General features: G+C 29.6%; 1 protein-coding gene across 5 annotated transcripts in view; it reads right to left on the bottom strand.

Annotated features, from left to right (window-relative positions):
- LOC129958570 (complexin-like) overlaps window positions 1–22,416 on the bottom strand; it is a 198,232-nt gene that overhangs the window by 21,148 nt on the left and 154,668 nt on the right. For 4 of the 5 annotated variants that reach the window (XM_056071132.1, XM_056071133.1, XM_056071136.1 and 1 more), the window contains 2 exons: window positions 10,686–10,852; window positions 871–988 (listed from right to left, as the gene is read on the bottom strand). In XM_056071132.1, the coding sequence (XP_055927107.1) occupies window positions 871–988; window positions 10,686–10,852 (285 nt within the window). Of the gene's footprint in view, window positions 1–870; window positions 989–10,685; window positions 10,853–18,624; window positions 18,806–22,416 lie in introns of those variants that run through there. The other variant, XM_056071134.1, reaches the window with a different exon arrangement.

The raw sequence follows: 22,416 nt of genomic DNA, 5'->3' as shown, positions 1-22,416 counted from the left end.
AATTATAAGCGGCTTAATTATAAGTGAAGGATGTGTTTCTACACCATGGCTGTAGAAAGATCTCTATGAAATCGAACAATTTTTATTTTAAAACCAATTTCATACACAACATATTGATAACTATTGTTTAAAGCCTAGCTCTCTTCAAATTCATCAATTAAGCTTGAATAGATTAGGATGAAACTCGCACTATTTAACAGGGTATAATTTAACACTCCATAGTTTTCATTTTATTATCAAGGGACCACTAACTATAGTGAAATTTAGTATTGTACAGGGGGATTCAAAATAACGTCAACAAAGAGGAAAGACAAATCAGGTGTGTGTGCCAGTGGAGAACTTTTAACTCTAAACGCCAGATTTAACATGAACGAGGAACACTTACACTGAGGATTTTTAGTAGAATTGAGAATCGAATCTGGAACCCTTAAGCCCTAAGCCTAGATCTTATTTCACCAGACCGTTACAGTTCCTTCAAAGCGTGAGGTTCGACTGCACGATTTCCGTCGAACATTTTATAGGCGATAAAATTTTGGCGAAGTGATTAATGGAGGGAATTTAATACAATTGGTCGATAGCAATGAATAAATGGTAGTTGGGTAATACATACCTATCACCTGCCGAGCTCAGGTCTCGGACAAGTAATTAGTAATACATTTTCTACAGAAGTCGAAGTCAGTGTGCACTACTAATCAATATAAGCCCTGCGTATACATGCTATTAATGCCCGTCAAGTTTGACACAAATCCGGCATATGCATTTGGCTGTACTTCAAGCCGTTAATCGCTTTTGTGTCGCTAATGACTTGTGCGACACAAATCACATGTGTCATTGGAGCGTAAAGCGATGAAAGAAAAAAACTTCACTTACGAGTGAAATCATCGAGATCCTCAGCCTCAATTTCAGCCGGAGTTTTTTTCTTCCGGTTCAAACTGCTGCTTTCCGGTAGCGGTTCCTCCTCCTCCTCTTCCTTCTTCTTGATGCCGTACTGTAAAAAATAAAAGTACAGAGCTTAACTTTAGTTTGTCATTTCTTAGCTCAGAAATCGGCACATTCAGTTTTTTTTCCTTTTTTTCCCCTATGAAACATCGCACACACACACAAAAAAAAGTGCACACTAAAAAGAAAAGCACATGCTAAAAAATGAAAATATATTTATATGAAAACTTTCTTTTAACTACGCACTGAAAAATAAAATAATGTTTTGAATGAAAAATATGGAGGTCAAAATAAAATCATAAAAATATGAGGGTCTTACAGAAATGCTCTAAGAATATTCGAATTTTAGTTATATTTATACTTTATATTTAATTTTTAAACAATATTATTATCTTTATCTTTTTTTATGCATTTGTTTTTTCATTCTATCTTAGTCAATTTTTAGTATCAGTTTTAGCGTCTCATGTTTGTGGACTTTGTTTTGTCCTCCATATATTTTGTTTTATGCTTTTCAATATATGAATGAATCCTGATTTAAAAATTTTTTTATTTTTTAATCTTATAGAATTCATAATTCGTTATTATAAATATTATGGAATAATGTGATTCAATTTTTTTTAAAGATTCAACACCAGATGATATATCTAATATGAAATTAAACTTATTCGAAATAAATCTATTAACTTAAAAACATTCTTAAAATATTAAAATATTATACTGACTCGGAGAATACGCAACTGAGCAAAATTTCTGAATTGTAAGACATAAAAAGACGAGAGAAAAATCGATTACAATATTTATCTTTGAAAACATAGGAACTGTGAAATTAAATAAAATGCATTATATATTCAAAAAGATGGATCTGGTTAGAGAATTGTAATTAAATAATTCATAATCTAATCTATTGGCCTCGTAATTTAATCATCAAAATCCAAATTCATTGCTGTTTTATTTGGATATAAATATGTCGTTTTCTCATTAATTTTGAATAGAGATAGAATCAGCTGAGGGGGCAAGAGATAAATATTTTTGATTAACTCATCTATGTAATCAAAAGAAACATGCTATTTAAAAATTAATGTTAGTTATTTATTAGAAGAAGTAAAAGCAGCATTTCTTTCATGTTTTGTACAGAATTTTATCTTTTCATACCTGGGGCGCTTTTGTAAGAGATTCTAGAGCCCATTTTTAATTGAATATGCTTTTTGCTTATCACGAATGCATTTATTATGTAATAATATTATGCAGAATTAATACTTTTCCCATTGAAGACCTAGTTTTCATTCTGAGAATTTAATTATGGTTCCGAAATCGGAATATGAAAACTAAATATGAAGCCTTAATCAATGGAAAGTAGAATGAGAAAATATAAAGGAATTTTCAGCTAAAAATAGATGCTGAGATCAGTGGGAATGTTCTTCTTTGGATATCTGCCCTTCCGCTGGTTTAGTGTGCTGTTTAAACTGAAGGTGTCGGCTCAAGTATTGTCCTCGTCATCGAATCATGGCTCAGAATGACACAATCTATTGTTTCAAATTGGGAAATTAATAAATAACTACACCAAACTAAACCACTAGACTTCCATAATATGGTACGTTTAGTGCTTAACAACGGCGTTTAGCGAACAGAAATATGTATGCATTTTGGATTTGTCCCCATTGACCGACTATCATGTTCACGTTACATGGATAGGCAATCACAGACAAACACAGAAGAATTTGGCTGAAAATCCGAAATTGATATACAGTTTTGGCGATAAACTACGCTAAATCTCTAGACCTCTATAATATGGCAAGCTATGTGCTTAAAGCTTTATAAATCGAACAAAAATCAGTATGCATTTTGGATTTGGCCCTGTTGATCAAAACTCATGCGCACATTACACAGGTATACAATCAGAAAAACAGTAGAATAAATAAAAATAGACAGTAGAAGGAGTTGTTCGAAAATTTGACATTGATTTGCAATTTTGGCTTAAAGGACATATAAGGAAACAGATGCATTTTTTAATTATAATTCTGATGTCTACACAAATATGCAGACCGATAGATAGTCAGCCATTTTGCAGATTTGATAACAAAATTCAAACGATTTCAAAATTTCATACAGATCTGTAGCTCTATGGATAGAAGCAATGTTCCAAATTTCATTTATCCACTCCTTTGCAATTTTGAACTATTTTGTTCACATACACACAGGTGAACACAGAGACGGATTTTTCGTCGACGATGTTTTTCCAGAATTTTATAAGAATTCACACTTTTAGAGTAAAAAGCGTATACTATATTCCGCAATTCTCAGTCATTCAATTTTTGAGTTAATATACAAGCAGGTAGTGTCCTAAAAATGATTTTTCAAATCCAGATTGTTCTATAACGAGTAGACTCATCAAAATCTGGAAATCGAATTTGTTGATGATCACTATATTTATTTTTTTATACTACGCATATGAGGAAGTAAATATTTTGATAAGATGATCAAAATAAATTTTTAAAATATTTTTTTTTATCCCCGAAAAATGCTGCAAAAAAAAAAAAAAAAAAATCAGCAAAAAACAGTAACTCTACTGTTTTTTTAAAAGGTCCATCTACGAGCTGCGGCGTACACATTAAGATGTCCTTATTTAATATAGCTGTTTACTGAGAATGCTCCTGTCCAATTTCATTCTTCTGATCTACTCACATAGCTGGACCAAAGTTAATGGACTCCTTCCAATGTAATTAGGCCAATGTGCCCCGCTTAAATAAAATTAATTCTCCAAGAAAGCAGAAAAATAAATACTTCAGACAGAATAAATGTTATTTTGCTAGCAAGAATCATCTCAATTCATTAGCGTTTGCTGATCATGTTAGTTATGCGATATCTTCCAAACTTGTTTACGCATGAGCAAGAATTAAAAATGTTGGTTCTGAAATATTACTAGATTGTCCCACAGTTTTTTTTCATTATAAAATAACAAATACTTTTTTTATAATAACAAACACAAAACATTTTATAATAACAAATACAAAAAGATTTTTATTTTATTTTATTGAATTATATATAATCCATTTTATTCTATTACCTTTCTCCATCTTTTTTGAAGCTACACGATGACATCTTTCTTGTATAACTTATGGGAGAGGCTACCAAAATATCTTTCTAAGCACAATTTTTTTTGTCATTTATTGTATCAAAATATATTCTTTAAAGAAATAAAAGTTTGTTTTTAATAACTAATTTTTAATGGAGTTCTTGTATCTGTTTGTCGATCTGTGAATAAGATATTTCAAAACCGTAAATAATTATAGGAATGAAATTTGGTTTGTTTAAGAACTAAACAGTTTAACCCTTTAAAGGGCCATTTTATGTTAAAATATTTTTAGGCTTGAAATTAGAATAAGAAAATGGATTCATTTAGCTTATTAGATAATTTTAATTTGATTAATTAATTAATTTGGTTAATTAATAATTAAGTAACACATCAAGACACATAATTTTGTCTGAGATAAAAAACTGAAGCATCTAAGTTTCTAACTTACTAAAAAAAATTGTCATGCCAACCTACATAATTTCATACAAAGATTGATAAATTTGGTGGGAAGCATACTTCCCACGGCCCTAGAAAGGGTTAACGAAATTCACCCAAAGGAAGTTTAATTGTAACTTCTTGTATGTGTGAGCGTGATAAATCAAAAACTTAATGAGCTAGATGGATGGATTTTATCAATAAATTTGTAGAGCTACTTCAAATTTTGGGTTAAATCTATCAATAAGTTAACTGCTTTTCCTTCAGTATATTCGTGTGTATGTAAAGAGAAAATTCTAAACCTCTCCAAGTTAACTCTTTCTAGGGCCGTGGAAAGTATGCTTCCTACCAAATTCATCAATCTTTTTATGAAGTTATGTAGGTTGGCATAAGTTCTGGCACATTTTTCAATACGATAGAAACTTAGATGTTTCAGTTCCTTATCTCACACAAAATAGTATGTCTTGATTTGTCATTTAATTATTACTTAACTAAATGCCGGCGTCTTGACCTAGGGGTAGCGCGTCTTTCCTGTGATCTGGGCGTCCTGTGTTTGAGCATGGTTGTTCTTTCCTTGTGTTCTATCAGTGAGGAGTGTGAAAGAGCTTCCCTGTAAAAAGGGGTTGTGCAAGCTAATGTTTGAGTGTCGTCTTCATATGAGCTAGAAGTCAGACTTCTGCCCTTGGGTGATCAGGGTTCTTTACCCTCAGAAGCTACTGCGCAAACGCAGCTTAAAATCGCTCACTTCGTCAACGGGCTTGTCTAAGTGCCATAAGTAACAACACACTTAAATTAATCAAATTAAATTTATCTAATAATCTAAATGAATCATTTTTTAAGCCAATCTCAATTCTAAGAATATTTTAATATGCATGACTAGAAAAAAAAAACCTGTCTTTTAAAAAGGTAAAATAAGTGAAATTCGATATGTGGCTTTAGCATAAAATTTTTAAATCTATATTAATCAATATCAAATTTTGGACAATATATTTAAAAAGAAGATGTTGAAAATGCATATTCTATTTTTTTTTCGTTGAATGACTACGAAGTTCAACTCAAATTGCAAAATATTATAAAAGAATGCGAGGAAACAGAGGGAGAAAATTTCGTCTGGTATAATGATGCACTAAAATTCGTTTCTACAAAAACTTTTTATTAATTAAAAATAAATCATTATTTTAAATTATTGAATGCACACTCATCCAAACGTATTTCATAGTATAGGACATCTCAAAATCTGTAGTAAGAAACCAGTCTTAACCGAAGAAATCAATTTCAATTACTGTTCTAAGCAATCGAAAGGAATTCGTTTTCGCAATCCATGTGACATCAAATAAGTTGCTGACCCTTCTCTTACGGAATGAAGAATAATTGCATTCCGATCTGTATCCTCTATCCCCAGTAGGACAGCAACAAGTTCTTAGGACACACCAAAGTAATTATTTACTTTGTGCCTCAGTAATACTTTTTAAATGGATCTCCTATAGGTAGCATTTGTTTTGTTTACTCAGCGAAGAAAGCAAATTCTATCTGAAAAATAACAAATAAATACCTATCTGATAAATAACAGAATCTGTCTTTCCTGAAAAATGGATAAAAAATGGGATGCATTTTATTGTACTTATTTTTTTGTTTCCTTTAGATTAATAAATGTTCTGTGCTAAACTTAAAATTAATTAATTTATTTTAAGAATTGCAAAGATTATCTAGTTTTAAAATACATACTTTATTTACATTTCAATGCTGCCAATTGCAAATAACTAAAATATATATAAATCCGATTCGAATCAGTTGATTTGAGATCACGTATGAAAATTAGAAAACGCCGAGAGAGATAGGATCCGGGAAAGAATAATTTTGAATTCAAAAAGGACGCAGTGTCTAACAATTATCCACGAAATACAAGGAATGATTAGGGTTTATACAAAAAACGACTTTTTGAAAAATCGGTTTTCGAATTTAATATTGCCAAAAAACCGGTTTTAGCTGGTTTTCGAATTTTTGTCAAAAAAAAAAAAAAAATGGAATAAGGAAAAAATATTTTATTTAATTTATATAAAATAACAAAAAACGAAGTTAATATCAAATTCAAATTCAAAATATATAAAAAATTAGGGATTACATATTTATATTATTTACACAAAATAACGAAAACTCAAACAAAAATTTCAAATAATATTAATATTATTTTCACAAATCTTAATTTCTCCTAAAAAAATAGGATTTAAAAAAACCTAAAATATCCACTGAACGGTGGCTAAAACTTGTTCTTATTTTGGACACAATATTGCCTGAAATTGAAAATACTCGTTCACTTGCTACTGAGCTTGGTTTTATAGTTTACAAGGCATCAAATAACAAATCTAATTTTTTGTTCCTTTATTCGTTGTCTCAAATAATGAAAATTCAGCTTTCAGCGTCTTTGGATTTGTAAGTTTTCCTTTAGGTTCTTATAGAAATTTATGAATTGATTTTTCCATGGCTTCTTTTAAAAAAACATTAATGAGTAGGTTCTTTGATTTGCTATTTATCAGAATCGGTTTCCAGATAAGGATTTGGAAATATTCGAGACAATATCTTTCCAGATAACTTAATAATTTCGGTTTTTGAAGCAAAAGAAAGTACACTAGATTTATTTCGCTGAACTAGAAATGTTTTGTAGATTTTGCAAATACAATGAAAGAGTTGCTAATTTTACTTGTCTTCTATCTTGAATTCGTTCTTCTAAAACCTACAATAATTTCAAACTTATTTCAGTGTTTACATTTTTTAGTTCATTTAACAGAAATTCAAATATACCTTCACATGTTAAAAAAATTGACATCTCGTCGCCCTAAGCCTTCAGCTGCTGAACGATTCTGTCCAACAGATTTTTTTTTTTTTTTTTTTTTTTAAGATGAAGGAGAAGAGGAGGAGGAATATCCAGATGTTCCGGAAAAACGTTTTCTTAATTTAAAAACCAGTTTTCAAATATGATAAATTTATTTTAAAAAACCGGCTTTTTAAAACCGGGTCTGAAAAACTGTCAAACTCTAGGAATAATAAAGTAAATGGAATAATTTTTTTAAAAAATTAATTCAATAATTTTTTTCTTTATTTCAAGAGATGATTGAGTTGGAAAAACAATTTAAATTGAGTCGTTTATTTTGTCAACAATGGCTTTATTAGTTATTTGTCGTTATATATTTCCCCTCGAATTTGTTTACAAGCATACTCTCAAAACGAATTTAATGTGAAATGACCAACTCATTCAACATATTCGTCCTATTTCAACATTATTTACTGAAGTCTTTTAATGCACGAATAGAAAAGAAAACTATTTCTATAAAGTCACATTTATGGTGTTAGAGGAGAAAAATACCCATATTCTTCCGCTTGTGGGCAGAACAATAATTTCTTCCTCCCTCAGAAGAATCTGACATTAATGGATTTTCACCGCCTCCCCCCAATCATCTCTCTTTCTCACTGAATCTCCCCCAAAGGGGGAAGCAAGGAGGGAACAAGCTGCTCATTACAGAAATGAAATAAGTCGACATTTCATCAATAATTATGCAACCTATTTACTCTCCCATCGCTTACCAATTCTCCATTTTCTTGTTTCGTTAAAATCTGTACTGCAATTAAATAATCTAATAAAAGTGAATTTTACTCATTCTATTTCCTCTTCTCATTTACTCTGTCACTGTATGAAAATCTAAACAGTCTTTAAAGCCCCAAGAATGTAATTATTCTTGAATTACACGAACCATAATATCTCGAGTAACACAACCCCAATTTAAACGAACGCGAAGCTACCAGGTTCCTTATTTTCCCCTTTCCACTACGAATATTTCCCAATTTAGAATATGATATTGATTTAAAATAAAGAAATAAAATGAAAACTTGTCCATTCTTTTTCAAAAATGTAATAATGCTAGAAACTGATCAGGTTGCAATCGAAGGAGTACACTTTATCGCTGAGCAAAGGTACTACAATTTACAGTCTTTTGCTACATAATGATAGCTTCTGCATAATTTAAATTATACCCTTTTTAATTAATATTTAATAGTTAAATAATTAGTTAGTAAAAATTATTATTATATTTTTGATTTAACAAAGATTATTTTTAATAAAGAAATTTTAACGAAGATATTATTTATTTTTGTTTAGTTTTGAATTTAAAATCAAAATACATTTTTCCATTATTTTTGCTGTTTTTCCTTATTTGTTAGTCATAAAAATTTCAACAATAGCTATTTAATATTTAAATGTTCAAGAAGCGTTAAATTAAAATAAATATACCTGCTGGGACATAGACAATAATAATCATTAGAAATATTGAAGACTATTTAGAGATCTGTAAATTTTTCTTTCATGTTCGATTGACTATCATATCACTCGAAAACGCACATGAGCGGGTAGAATTCGCTTCGTTGGATTTCCTTCAAAATTTGATACAGTTCAAATTTTGGATTAAAGATATTCTACTGGATTTAATTTTTCTAGTTGGAATTCAGAATTCCTTTTGGTGGATTTCCATCAAAATTTGATATAGATTCAAACTTTGGATTAAAGATATTGTACTGAATTAAATTTTTCTGGATGGATAGCTTTAAAAAAATTATAACCTTAATATATAAATGGACAAGCAGACATAATTCTAAATTTCTTTTCTTTTTTGTTGAAAGTGGGGGAGGGGGTAAGGGAGGAGTTCTAAATCTAGATATATTTCAAAATCCCGCGACCGAATATTTTGGAAATTTTAATACTTTCTCTATTATTTCGAATTCAAGAAGGAAATTCGTTATTAATATAAGGAATTATATCAGTCTACTATTTCATAGCTACAACTATAACCGCCTTATTTGAAAATTTAAATAAAATCGTGTTCTTTTAATCTAATCGCATTTTAATCTGACAGAACTTCTTCTGTAAGACATTAGCATTTTAATCTGACAGAACTTCTTCTGTAAGACATTAAATTAGATTCTGCTGAATAATAATGATATTACAGAAATTTTAAATTCACTTTCTTTTAAATTTTTCAGCATGCAATCAAACAAATTTTAAAAGCAATTGAAAAAAATACTTAGAATTTTTTTAAATTTACCTGCATTAATTTTCTCATTTATTATTAATTATTTCGTCATTTTATATATGATTTATTATCAAATTTTATCTCGCAAAAAAACTTTCTGCCAAGAAAAGATTTAAAACCCATTTTCTAGCACTACTGCCAACTGATAATGATAAAAAAAAGTACTGCAATGACCACAGTAGTTTTTTTCTTTCTATTTTTAAGTTAAAAGCTGTATTTACAGTAAACGTTTGTGCGCCAACAAAAGGAAATAGAGAAAAATGGAACTCACAATTATCGGCTAGAGAAAATTTCAAAGTAACTCGGCTTTCTTCCTAGTTCTATTTTAAAATAACTTTGGTTTTTTCCTCCTTTCTGCGTTTTATCTGAAGCATCGAAAAAAAAATGCATTAAATTGTTAATAGATTTAGGTACTTTATGCAAATAAATAAATAGTGATTAAAATTATACACTGAAAAAGGGTGTGTTGAGGACGGAGTGGTGTTGCTGCAGTTTCTCAATCCCTCTTACTCGAACCGCCTTTGATTAAGAAGTTGATCATAATGATGTCAGTGAATTATTACAGAAGAATCTCAGTCATAAACCAGCAGAAAAGCAAGTGGCGATTGCAAACGTGCCAGAATGCTTCGGCTCAATTGAAAAAGGAATATCAATTTGGAAGATAATAGAATTTAATAAGAAACATATTCTAAATTTCAGGTAAGGATAAAAATATTATTAATTGTCCTATGAAAAAAATTTTTAGGAGAAAAAAAAACTTTGAATATTCAAATGATTTTGTAAGATTTTATGAAGCCAAATATCTTCGCTTTGTGTAGCACTTTAGAATTATTATTATATTAATTTTGTATAAATATTTCATTATATAATTTTTTACAAACAGTTGTTTTTCAAGCCCTTGCCTCTGGTCAATTAAATTTCGGATGCATTTATATGCAAAATTACTCATACGCTTTTTTTGTAGTACTTACCTATCTTGTAAGGTTTGGAGGTATTATAGTATCATACAACAAGAAATAACAGAAAATAAAAAGATACATGCCCATAGATCCAGATTTTTGTGTATGATAAATTATGATGAGTATTGAGCTCGTTATTTTCACTGGATTTTATTTTTTACGGAATCATAGTTTCATATGCGAATAAAAAAAAGTACTAACTTTATCACGAATCCCTTGTCGCATTTTCTCGCGCTCTTCTTCCATTTTCTTATGCTTTTCCTTCCTTCTTTCTTCAGCCTCACGTAATGCTTCAAGCCGCTCCTGTTCCTCCTCAGCGGCAGCCTCCCTATCTTCAGCCGACCCTTCTCCCTCTCCAGCCATTTGGCCTGGAAAAGAAGAATATTTCATTTTAAAATACACAAGATAGTATCTAAATAACAATTGTACTTGTAGAAAAAGGAAAGAATTGAAAAGAAGAATACAAAAACACATATAATACATGTACTTAAATAAATTAACGTAATGCATTTTATGTAAGGTAAAAGAAAATTTCTTTTAACAATATGCATGGCAGAACATGCATACTCACTTCCCAGAATCAACGAGTTTGATATACAGAGGTTTGATTATATAAACAATTCTGACCTTCTCATGATGTATAAACTATTTTGATTCGCTATAAGTATCAAACTAATCTTCATTTTTTAGTTTTTTTTTACGCAAAACTTTCGTTAAGTAAATGAATTAATTTGCTTAAAAATTTTTAAATTTCAATAGCTTATTTGAAGATTAAAAAGCTTCTTCTTTAATTCTGTTATATTTCAACGTAAATAATGTGCAGCAGCAGAGGTTCAAATATTCATTTTGCTTTTTCGTAACAAGCAATTATATATAATCCTACATGCTCTCAAAAAAGATTTAAAAAAAACACCTGCGTACAGAAATGTTATAGATCGGTACACTTTTTATTGAAATATCTATTTCATTTATACAATTTTTATTATTATCAATATGGCAAGATAAAATACATCACAAAATGTCTGAAACGTTTTCATTTAAAATACTTTTTCATAATGAATTCTCCCAGTTTTTCAGCTTTCAGGTGGCATATATCATAAAAACGGAGCATCTGAGGTAATATCAGAAGCAGTACGCATTTTTTTGGTACACTTGATAAAGAACAAAATCTTCAATTCATATCTATCACAGATTCTTCCCATAGAAACACCTTCTATTACTTTGTCCTTTAATCCTCCAATTCTGTAAATCAATAACTAGTTTATAGCATAGACTTTGCATAAGTCTGGATCATCGAATTAAGCTTCTGTTTGTTTTTTACTACCTGACATACCCGATATAGCTTGGTATTAAAAGACTTAACATACATAATTGCAATGATTTATTTATATTAAGATTGGTTATGTGTGAATGACAAGTATATTTACATTTTATTTCGCATCTTGCTCGAGAGCATCAGGTTTTGCAATTTTTCTACAAGTTAATTCTTTTACTCACGGAAAACGAGAAAATTTTTTCTAAGAAACTAACAATAAGAATCAAACATAATCTTCTCTCTTCGGTATACATGTTCTTTCCTAAAAGTCTTGCCCTCATTCCTTTAAGAAGAAAATGCATTTTCATCTAAGAATTCTTAGAAGACTTTAATTTCATGTTTACTTAGTACGGATTTTGAACAGAACATCTTGGATTTCTGATATCTAAAACAGATATCAGAAATAAAACGCATTACTTTTTTTCTTTGCTGAAGCTGATGAATGACAAAAACAAAATCGTCTGCCTGCATCGATTTTTAATACTTCCTACAGAAACTTCTCTTACTTTGTTTTTAAATCTCTTTAATCTCTTTTAATAAGCTCACAGTGAAGATTTTAGAAGAGTCTAGGTCAATACATGCAGATTATTTTTCTTTAAGATGGATTATCTCTCTATGGTAAGTCTTTTTTTTATTTGGTACCTTGGAGATTCTTTCTTTATTTATTATCTTTATTTGATGATTAAAATAAAAGTATGTCTCAGAAACTTTAAGCCATCAGCAATCCTACTCTCTTCTCTAATACCTGCTACTTCAAAAATTTTGACACTTATTTCTTCAAATATAAAACGTTTTTCTTCCTTCAATAAATTCCTCTCCCCGCTCCCCAACTTCACGTTCTGTTAGCATGAACTATAAAAAAAGCACGTCTGAGGGTATTTCAAAAATAGTCTCTCTCTTTTCTTTGATACACCTGATGCACAGAGCAACAGGAAGCAGATTCCTACCCATATCCACATTTAATTCCTCCATTTTCCTCATAGAAACCCCTCCTGATGTTTTATCTTTTAACTCCCTTTTCTTGTGAAAAGATAACCGCTTCATAGCGTGGATTCGTTGCAAGTGTCTGGTGACACCGGATTCAGCTACTTTTCCAATCTCATCTACTTGCAACCCCTGTCACGTCCTGGAATCAATGCAGTTCACCCCTAGACTAGATTATATTTGTTTCATTTCAGAACGCATTTCTTCCCCTGCAATGTTTAAATAGCGTGCCTAAGATTCGTTTGTCGAAAAAATGGATGATTGCAACAGCTCCCGAGGACTTCTTCGGTGTTGATTAAAATGGATTTTTCGTAACATTAATATACCTTACTTACCTTGAGGATTCACTTCAACAACGAGGAAGGGGAAGGAAGATTATAATATGTTTTCTTTTTCAAATCGCAGCCACTTCAAGTTTTAAAAATGCGACATATAGACAGAATTTCGCAAGAATATTCTCGAACATTAATACCCTATCCAGAAAGGGTTCTGCTTTCTAAATAATTGTGGTAAGTGCTGAAAGGCATATTCCATCCCAGTTGTCAAACTCGAAGTTCTGTTTTCGGTTAAGTTATGAATATTAGATACCAACTGAAAAGTTTGGTAATATCCAAACTGAAAGCTATCTATATAAATGCTGAAAGTTTATCTAAAGTTTAAAGTTTAGTATTGATATAAAGTTATTTACTTCCACATTGATGTATTCATGGTCAAACTAATTTATTCTTGATTATATATATACAGGGTGATCGGTAAAGTCCTTTTAGGCTCTTTAAATTCAAAACAGCTCCTCATATAAGCAGGGAAGTTGCGTGTACTTATAGTAAAGTGACTATGCTGAATTTATTAAGACAGGTTTCAGCGCCCTACAGGTGAAATAAAGACTACATAAAATTATTCAAAGAATAAAGAAGATCGGCCAAAAAGTGTAATTTAAAAATTGTATGCTCTACCATAATAAAAATACGGGAAAACGTTTCATGGCGTAAAATTGGTGGAGATATTGCGCTTAAAATTACGAACTTTCCGTGACTTGAAAAAGTGTTCGTTTTAAAATTAAAAAATGCATCCTCAGATTCCTCCCCCCTCCTCCGAATGTGTTTTTCATATATTTTTATTATTATTTTTGTTTACTTCCTTCGTTGCTTAAATTTCACTCCTCCTTTGAATAACCCAGGAAAAACTTTTTGATAATACCTTACAATACATTTCCTTTTTCTTCCTTATTTCGTCACTAGGGGGGCTGTAACTTGTCATAATAAATTCAGAACTATAAATTCATTTTACTATAAATTATCACTTTATTATAAGTACATACTACTTCTCTGGCTATAACAGACGCCGCTTTCAATTTAAGGGGCTTAAAAGAATTTTACTGATCACCCTATATATATATATATGTGTGTGTTTGTGTGTTTGTAATGATATACCTTAATCTAAATTAAATCCTAATTAATTTTCTAATTTTTATCTTAGCCCATATTAACTTCATGCTAAAATGTTCTCTTATTTCTTGAGCCAATTCCTACCTTTTTATTTAATTAGTCCTACAGGCGCTCTGTAAAATTGTAAATTCAGCAGGTTCTCACGCTCTGAGAGAAGGGATTAAAATCTTTAATGCTTAGCACATTCTTTTAAATACATCTAAATTTCTCTATCCTAAATCGACATGTGTCAAAGAAATAATTATCAAAATCTTATTATATAAACCACTGAAGGGAAAATTTCGGTCTCTTTTGCTCTTCTGTTCTTGTGTCGCAATGAAGACTGCGTATTTTTTACCACTTATGTTTGCACATCAATTATGCCTTCCGGAATGGAAAAAAATCGGAATTTTTAAAAATTCAAAAGTTTCTTCTATTCGGCCACGAAACTGATAGTATATATATATACATATTTGTATTTTAGATTCTGTCAATTGAAACGATTTATCAACAACTTAGGACTTCTCGTCTTGAGTAGAATATTTCATATTGAATTGCGATCCAACTTTCAAGTTTAAACTTACTCCATGAGCTGCTGAAAGTAGATTTCCGAAGTCAAAGTTTCAATAAAACTAAGGATGACTAAGTTCTGCATTACTTTAGAACTTTCTGTAACCAAGAATATCAGTGATAGAGCATTTAAACCGTCATCACATTAAATGCTCGGTGTTTTAATGCATACAAATGCTGATGTATAAAGTTACTTGAATGTGTCAGGAACACAGGTAATTCTGGTTCTCCTAATGGAATTGGAGGTTTAGAATTAATTCCATGAGGTAATCAACATTACCCTGATGGAGTAACGGACAATCTAAAGGCTCGTAAGCCAGATACGATTCTCTTAGAGGTTCTATATGGTACTTGTCTCTGATTTTAAAACAATTGTATAATCAGTGCATCAAATCAGATTATGGGGAATTTTTAGAAAAGGCAGTCACAGTTTCATTCATCTCATTAGTGTTGATTTTTAAATATAATATATTTTTGTATCTATTGTGTTTTATAACAAATTATCTTAATCCTTTCTTAAAAATATGCAGATACTTCCATGGTGGAATTGAATTCTAAAATTTCTAAATATGAAATTCATCTTCGAAGCTGTTAAAACATCTTAAAGTTAAGAAGAACGAAACATGGTACTTTGAAAAAAAACAATATGTAAGTAAATAATTAAAAAATAACGTAATAATACCGGCGTTATTCAAAATGTATACGCTGTTGAAGGAAAAAAGGTGAAATAAAACCTTTTTGTGTGAGATATTGGGAAGAAAATAAAGATAATATTCAAAATGTAGATTTTGTAGCGGTATTTTAGAGATTCATACGTGAAACGTTTATTCAAATAACAATAAGCTTATGTAGACATTTTGCAGAATATTATCATTTGAATTTTATTATTCAAATCATACAATCTATTTTTAAAAAATAGATTAATAAATTCACGAGAAGAATATAAGAGAAAATATTATAATTTTAAATAAATGATTTATTTTAGAAAAAATATTCATATAATTAGGAAAATATCCATACAAATTAGGTTTATTGCAGATAGATATATGGGAAGCCTCCACTAATTAATATACGAAATTATGAGTGTCCAAATGCTACTTTATAAGCCATTAGCGATAGGTATACACTTCCAATTGAAAAAATACCTTAATTGACTTAGAGAAGTGCATTTTATGTTACCTCAATCAATAAATGGATTGTTGAAAAAAATTACGAAATCTGAACTTTCATACAGTTTCTTTGGAACTATTAGTTACATTTAGTAAAATATTTTTCTGGTACTAAAATTTTAAATGAAAAAAGCTTTTCTCTTCTGAAACCAAAAACTGATCGTGTTATGAAGCTTTAAATTTCATTATTTTAATCTGATTAATGGCCTCCAGGAGCAAGTACTGTCCGTTGAGGCGCGGGTCTTTCTCGATGCTGCCATTGAAAGGTCTAAAATCGTTTAAAACGGTGGTATTCAAACCTAAATTGCTTTATTAGTTTTAATCGCAGAAATGGAGTAGGTTTTTCACATAAAAAGTTAGAGGGTCAAAAATATTTTACTAAATATTATTAACAGGGTCGAAATACAGCATAAAAATTTGGATTTCATAATTTTATCAGTAATATATTTACATAAAATATAATTTTTTATTTCAGTTAAAAAAAATTCCAAGCAAAGTGTATGCTTATCTCTAAGGACTTAGATATTAGATAATGGATCACAATTAGAGTGAACCTCCTATTCAGACCTATGAATAAAACGGATAGATTGAAATGATTAACATCATCCTCACTTTAGATAAAATTCTCTTTAAAATTATTGAAATACATTATTTCTTCATTAGAATGCATACTATCTTTTCCGTATAAATGAATTATTTCAATTTTTTTTAAAAAAAATTGAGTCATTTTTTCAATTATTTGAATCAAAATTTATCATTTCCATTTTCTTTAAAATGAAAAGAAATAATGTAAGCTCTTTTTTTTCATGTTGTAAAAATGTACGTAGATTACAGAACTTCTTGAAAAGGTGTTAGTAAAAATCTATCAAAGCTTAGCCAAGGGTGATATTCAAACTTAATGCGTGAGCAATTTTATCTCAAACATGGATTTTCTTCTTCATGGATCTTTCCATTTCCACAAAAATATTATCTTTATTTTCTTTCCAATATCTCACACAAAAAGGTTTTATTTCACCTTTTTTTCCCTTGACAACGTATCGGATGGAAGAATATTTTGACAGCTAAAAATTCAATCTCTTGCCATCCGTGTTGTATTGATTTATAGCTTGCTTCGAGATTGTTTTTCGTGGTTTTCATTGATCATTCATCCTTGTCGAGTCCATCGTTCGTTTCACACGAAAAGATTCAGGGGTCGGCACGAGAGGGGAGAAAAAGCAATGAGCTGATTGCTTTGAGAACGAATTCTCGATGCTTACAAAACAATTCACGCTTTTAATATTTGCTTTATTGACCATTTTTATCGTAAATATTTCAGGAAATTTCAAATACAATAGAGTGTATTGAAAAATAAAATTTGAGCCTTTGAATAAGCGCTTAAATTCTTCAAAATTTGTTGCATATTGATGAGCGGAGTTTAATATTCGTGATATATTCAATATTTTTTGATAAATAATAAAGTGAAAATTGGAAATCATTTTTAGTTCATATTCAGATATTAAGTTGATTGATTGTTTTCATTAAAGTTTGATTGATTATATTATATTGATATTAAGTATTTGGTTCCCCGCACGCTTATCTCCAACTTATGGAAATTACTTTTATTAATACTTAAGTGTTTTAATTATATATTTATAAATATTTGTATTATTTTGATAGATAAACAATGAATCAATGAATTTCAACCTAAATAAACCCAAAATGATTTGCTGTTTACTTATTTCTAGATTTTAGATTGTTGTCTTAGATGATTGTTTAGATGTGAATTTGAGCAGACAAATACTTTTTTGACTTTAAGCCTGAAAAAAGCTTTAAAAATCAACATCTTAAACAAAAATTCTTCAAAATGTTTATAAAAACATTTAATTTATAATGAGATAGATAGATATAAAAAATGAAATATAAAATGTGCGGACTTCAAGAAATAATTGCATTTTGATATACGCTATATATGAGTTAGATTTACATTAAATATAATAAATATTTAAAACTGAATTGTATTGAAATAAATGGAAGAAACAGATCTTTCATTTGATAATTGTATTTTGGATTATAAAAGAATACTATTCTGATTATACATTTTTCATATAAAAATATTGATATTATTAATTATAAATTAATTAGTGGCTGTGATTAGCGCATTTTCTATATTACATTTTTTAATCTCTTTTATTATAAAAATACATTTTTTAAGGTTAAATAAATTTTAATCACCAATAGAGAGAATAAACGATCTAATCAAGACCGAGCTTTCTTATTCTTTTTTTAATTTCCTTGTAACAACAATCTCAATTTATTAAATCTCAATTCCTCAATTCCAATTAAATCTCAAATCTCAATTTCCTCTTTACGAACTAAATGAGTTATCAGAAAATAATAATCAATGAAAAAGGTGAATCACTCATTACACAGATTTAGGAGATTGCACATATTTTCCACATTAATTTTGTTAATGAAATAAAAAAATCTTCTCTTCAAATATGTGCCATACACCCTTTTAAAACAAGCTAATAGTCAATTTCACACAAGAAAAGATCACTGCATCAAAAATTTACTATTTTACTTTACTTCATAAAGTGCAAAGCTGAATGTTATTTTAAGATTCACTGAAGTGCTAACAATAACAAATCACATCTGCATCACGTGCTACTTTTATAACAATTAATCCATTTAATACATACGCCATAAAATCTTCTTTAGGAACATTGAAGAGCCTTAGAGGATTCCACGCAACAAGGCATAAACGCACAAATTGGATCTTAATTATCCGTAGTAAAATGAATTTATTTCCGTTGTAACTTTATTTACCACTTGCCTATAAGCCGAGGTCGCAACGAACCTGTCGGACGACATGCATTTCGCTCTTTGGACCTTCCCTTCTGAGTAATTCTCTTTCAGTTTTGCTGTCTAATTATTCATGACTCACGAGTAGTGTTTGCCGTTTTTCGACGAGAGCAATGACAACGAAAGAGTCTTAAATATCTGTTGATGTCCTTGAACGTCGATAAATGTCGGAGGGAGAGTTATCCGTAAAGTACCATCCTAATAGAAAAAAAGAGGGGCACTAATGGAGCGAAAACAACTTATGTTTGAATCGTGAATAAATAAAAAAGGAGCATAATAGCTCGTCTCCATTACGTGAATGTTTTATAAATAGACTTTTTGGGGAACTGGAGGGAAGAATGCATTATAGGTATTCAGCAGTTGTTTTCTAGGAAATAAATAAAGCTCCGTGAAGTATTATTCCATTATCATTTCTAGTACATCTCTATTAAGAAAATAAGAAAGATAAGGACTCTTTTACTCAAATTATTCGTGCGGTAGATATTGAAAAATTCTTTTGTCGAAGTTGTTTGATGTGTTTTATTCTGTTATTCTTGAAGATAAACAATTATGCAAATTATTTTATTTTTAGAAAGTGAAACGAATAAAAGAGAAATCTACTTCCCGTATAATCTTGCTGTTATTGATTTTGTATTAATATAATTTCTTGTACAGTATTACACGGTACAACGCAATCGTATAATATTGTATAATATTGAACAGTATTTCGTAATATTGTACTTTTTGCTTAAATTATTGTGGTTGAAATTAGATGTTGTACTTAGAATTAACAATTAACTACTGTTAACTTGGAATAAATGTTTCAGAAAAGTTTAATAGAAGGCTATATATAGAGAGCGCTGACTATTAGGTGAGGGAGACAAGATTCAGGTCTGTTAATTCGTAATTTTTAAACATTATTATAAAGAGATAAGTGAATTTTAGATAAAAGTAGACATTTATGAAAAAGTCCAGTAGTTTGAGGATAAGAACTGTAGTTCATGAATATTTTGTCTTTGTTTCATAAAAATCATTTTAAGATAATATATGTTACATCTTTTTGTGTGCTATTAAATGCAATAAAAATATGACAAGACCAAGGCTATAGGTAGAAATCAGGAAAATTAAAAAAAATGCCAATACTATGAGGATAAAAATTATAGTCTATGACTAATTTGTACTTTTTCGTTAGCTTCATTGAAAGGGATAAATATATTATATTTTTTCTGCGATATTCCATGTATTAAAAACATTTCAGGACAAAGGCTACATGTATGAACCAGAGATATATCACAAAAAGCTTTCACTTGTTAACTGAAAGGGAAAAGACAAGTCCCTATATTTATTCAGGATTGCTTGAAAATTTACTATTCAGATGACTCAAAAGGAAGGAAACCAAAAAAAGTTCCACTGAAACATTAATAATAATTGCAATCAATAAATATTTTTAAGCCCTTTTCAAAATAAATAAATAATGCAAAAGACACATAATGTTGCTTTTAAGGATAAACACACTCTATCTGTATGAAATTTGAACATTATCCTCTACTTAGCACTGCTAAGCCTCAGAAAACTTTGGTTGAGCTAAGTGACAGATATTAAGTTTTTGAACCTTTGATAGATCTCTCTAGAGAATGTGTATAATCTTGTAAAAGATGGTTAAGCCAACTTAAGATGAACTCGTAGACCTAGGAAAAACTTTCACTCCAGTAAAAGATATAGATAATCGGATTGTCAGTTTGTAATTTCTTAATACCTCAGGCATTAATTTTTTGACTTAGCTTAGAGTTAACAAGCTTAGCTTAGAGTTTTTGGACTTTTTATCATGTCCAGCACATGGGATATTTTTATATTATGTCTGAGCATAATAATTTTAATCAAATATAAATATAGAAAATAAGAAAATTTGTTTGATTAAGTTTTCATTAAAACAATTAATATAGTTTTTTTAATTGCTCGCCTGAATTATTTATTCATATACCAGTTATTTATTTGAATTGTAGAGAAAAACAATTTTTAATTTACAATGGCATTTACGCAATTTAGGAACTGCATTACTCTGGTTTATGATCAAGTAATGTATATTACAACTTATAATTTCTTTAGCTTCTCAGAGTTTTACAGCAATCTAAAATGAATATTTTATTCTTGGGTATTTTAATAAACTTAAGATTTTCTAACATAGATATGAAAATTAAGATCATTAGTTAAAAAAGTCAGCAAATATATATAATAAAATAAATAAAAAAAGGCAATATAAGATGTTCATTTTTATTCTTTGCTTTAGTTAGTCTTTTTTTTATAATTTTATATCAAACATCGTAATCCAATAAAAAAAGAAACAACACTTCCATTTCATTCTGAATAACATGTAATTGACTTATGACTCCGATTTGAATTGCATCTATTCAACCTCATCGAAAACGAATGGATCAATTATTTTATTAATTAATCATTATGTATATTAGTTACTTTTTCATTAAAAATATCAAATGATTGTCCTGGAATATGTGAGTGGTAAATCCTCTTTTAATCTCGCTTTTCAAACTAAAACTGCTGAAATTAACTTTGATTGCCTTAAATGCTAGTTCAGCATTTTGAAGATTTAGCTAGCACCGTCAGCCTCTTCAAAATGCCAAACTAGCGATTTCTCTCCTGTTCCATACCAAATTAGAATACTCCCTGATCGGAAGTAAAAAAAAAAAAAAAAAAAAAAAAACCTCATTAGTTAGATGTTGGTTGAAGGGTTGGAAATTCAATAGTCGCATCCTCATAATTAGAGCTGATACAACATTGATACTAGCTTAAAGCTTGTATAGTTTCTCTATGCAGTCCCCTGCGTTGTGTATAATCTACTTCCAGCGATATGGAAGTCATAGATTTCTTGAAACAATACCAGTTCTGTGGATGGTTCGCATAGAACAATCTGGCACTAAGAATGTCTGATAAAATCCTGCAGCAATCCGTGACTGATTTTTGCTTGTTTGCTTGCTAGAGTTGGGAATTGCTTTACTGGAAATTAAGCTCCTGTGATTATGTCTTGATTCCAAAAAGTAAGGAATCACTTCGTGCCATTCACTATTCAATTCTTCCAGAAATTTTAAAAATGACAGGTCTTTCCACCTAATCCATCAGCAAAACTAGTACTGTTTCAGGTAGTCTACAACTTCCAGGTCACTGGAAACAAGTAGTAACATCTGGTGACTACACTGAAGTATTTTAACGTTTCAAGCAAGTGCTAATGTTGTTTCGACTTTAATCATATTGTTGCCACTATTGAATTTTCAAATGTATATTTTAGTTCTGGAAATTAGAGAAAAACACTTCTTTGAACCAGCTAGACCTGATTTGCCTTATTATACTGTAAAACAAGAGTAATTTGGAATTGAAAACCTTCTTTCTTTTTATCTGTAAGATAAAAAAAAATTTTGACGTTTAAAAAAAGTTTGACGAAGCTTTGGATATTAATTTTTACTAATTTTTATATTTTTGAGAATTTATCGTTTTCTAAATATTAGAAGTTAATACTGAGTTAAAGAAATAAAGTCTTGCAAAAAAAATCACCAAAGATTTATTTCTTTAGTAACAACATGGAGTTAGGATCTCTATTCCAATGCTAAAATTTTGTTTTACAATAAAACTAACTAGTT

This window comes from Argiope bruennichi, chromosome X1, assembly GCF_947563725.1.
Source record: "Argiope bruennichi chromosome X1, qqArgBrue1.1, whole genome shotgun sequence".
In the NCBI taxonomy this organism is placed as follows: Eukaryota; Metazoa; Arthropoda; class Arachnida; order Araneae; family Araneidae; genus Argiope; species Argiope bruennichi.
Note: the sequence above shows the minus strand (reverse complement) of the source record. Positions and strands in the feature narration are given on the sequence as shown.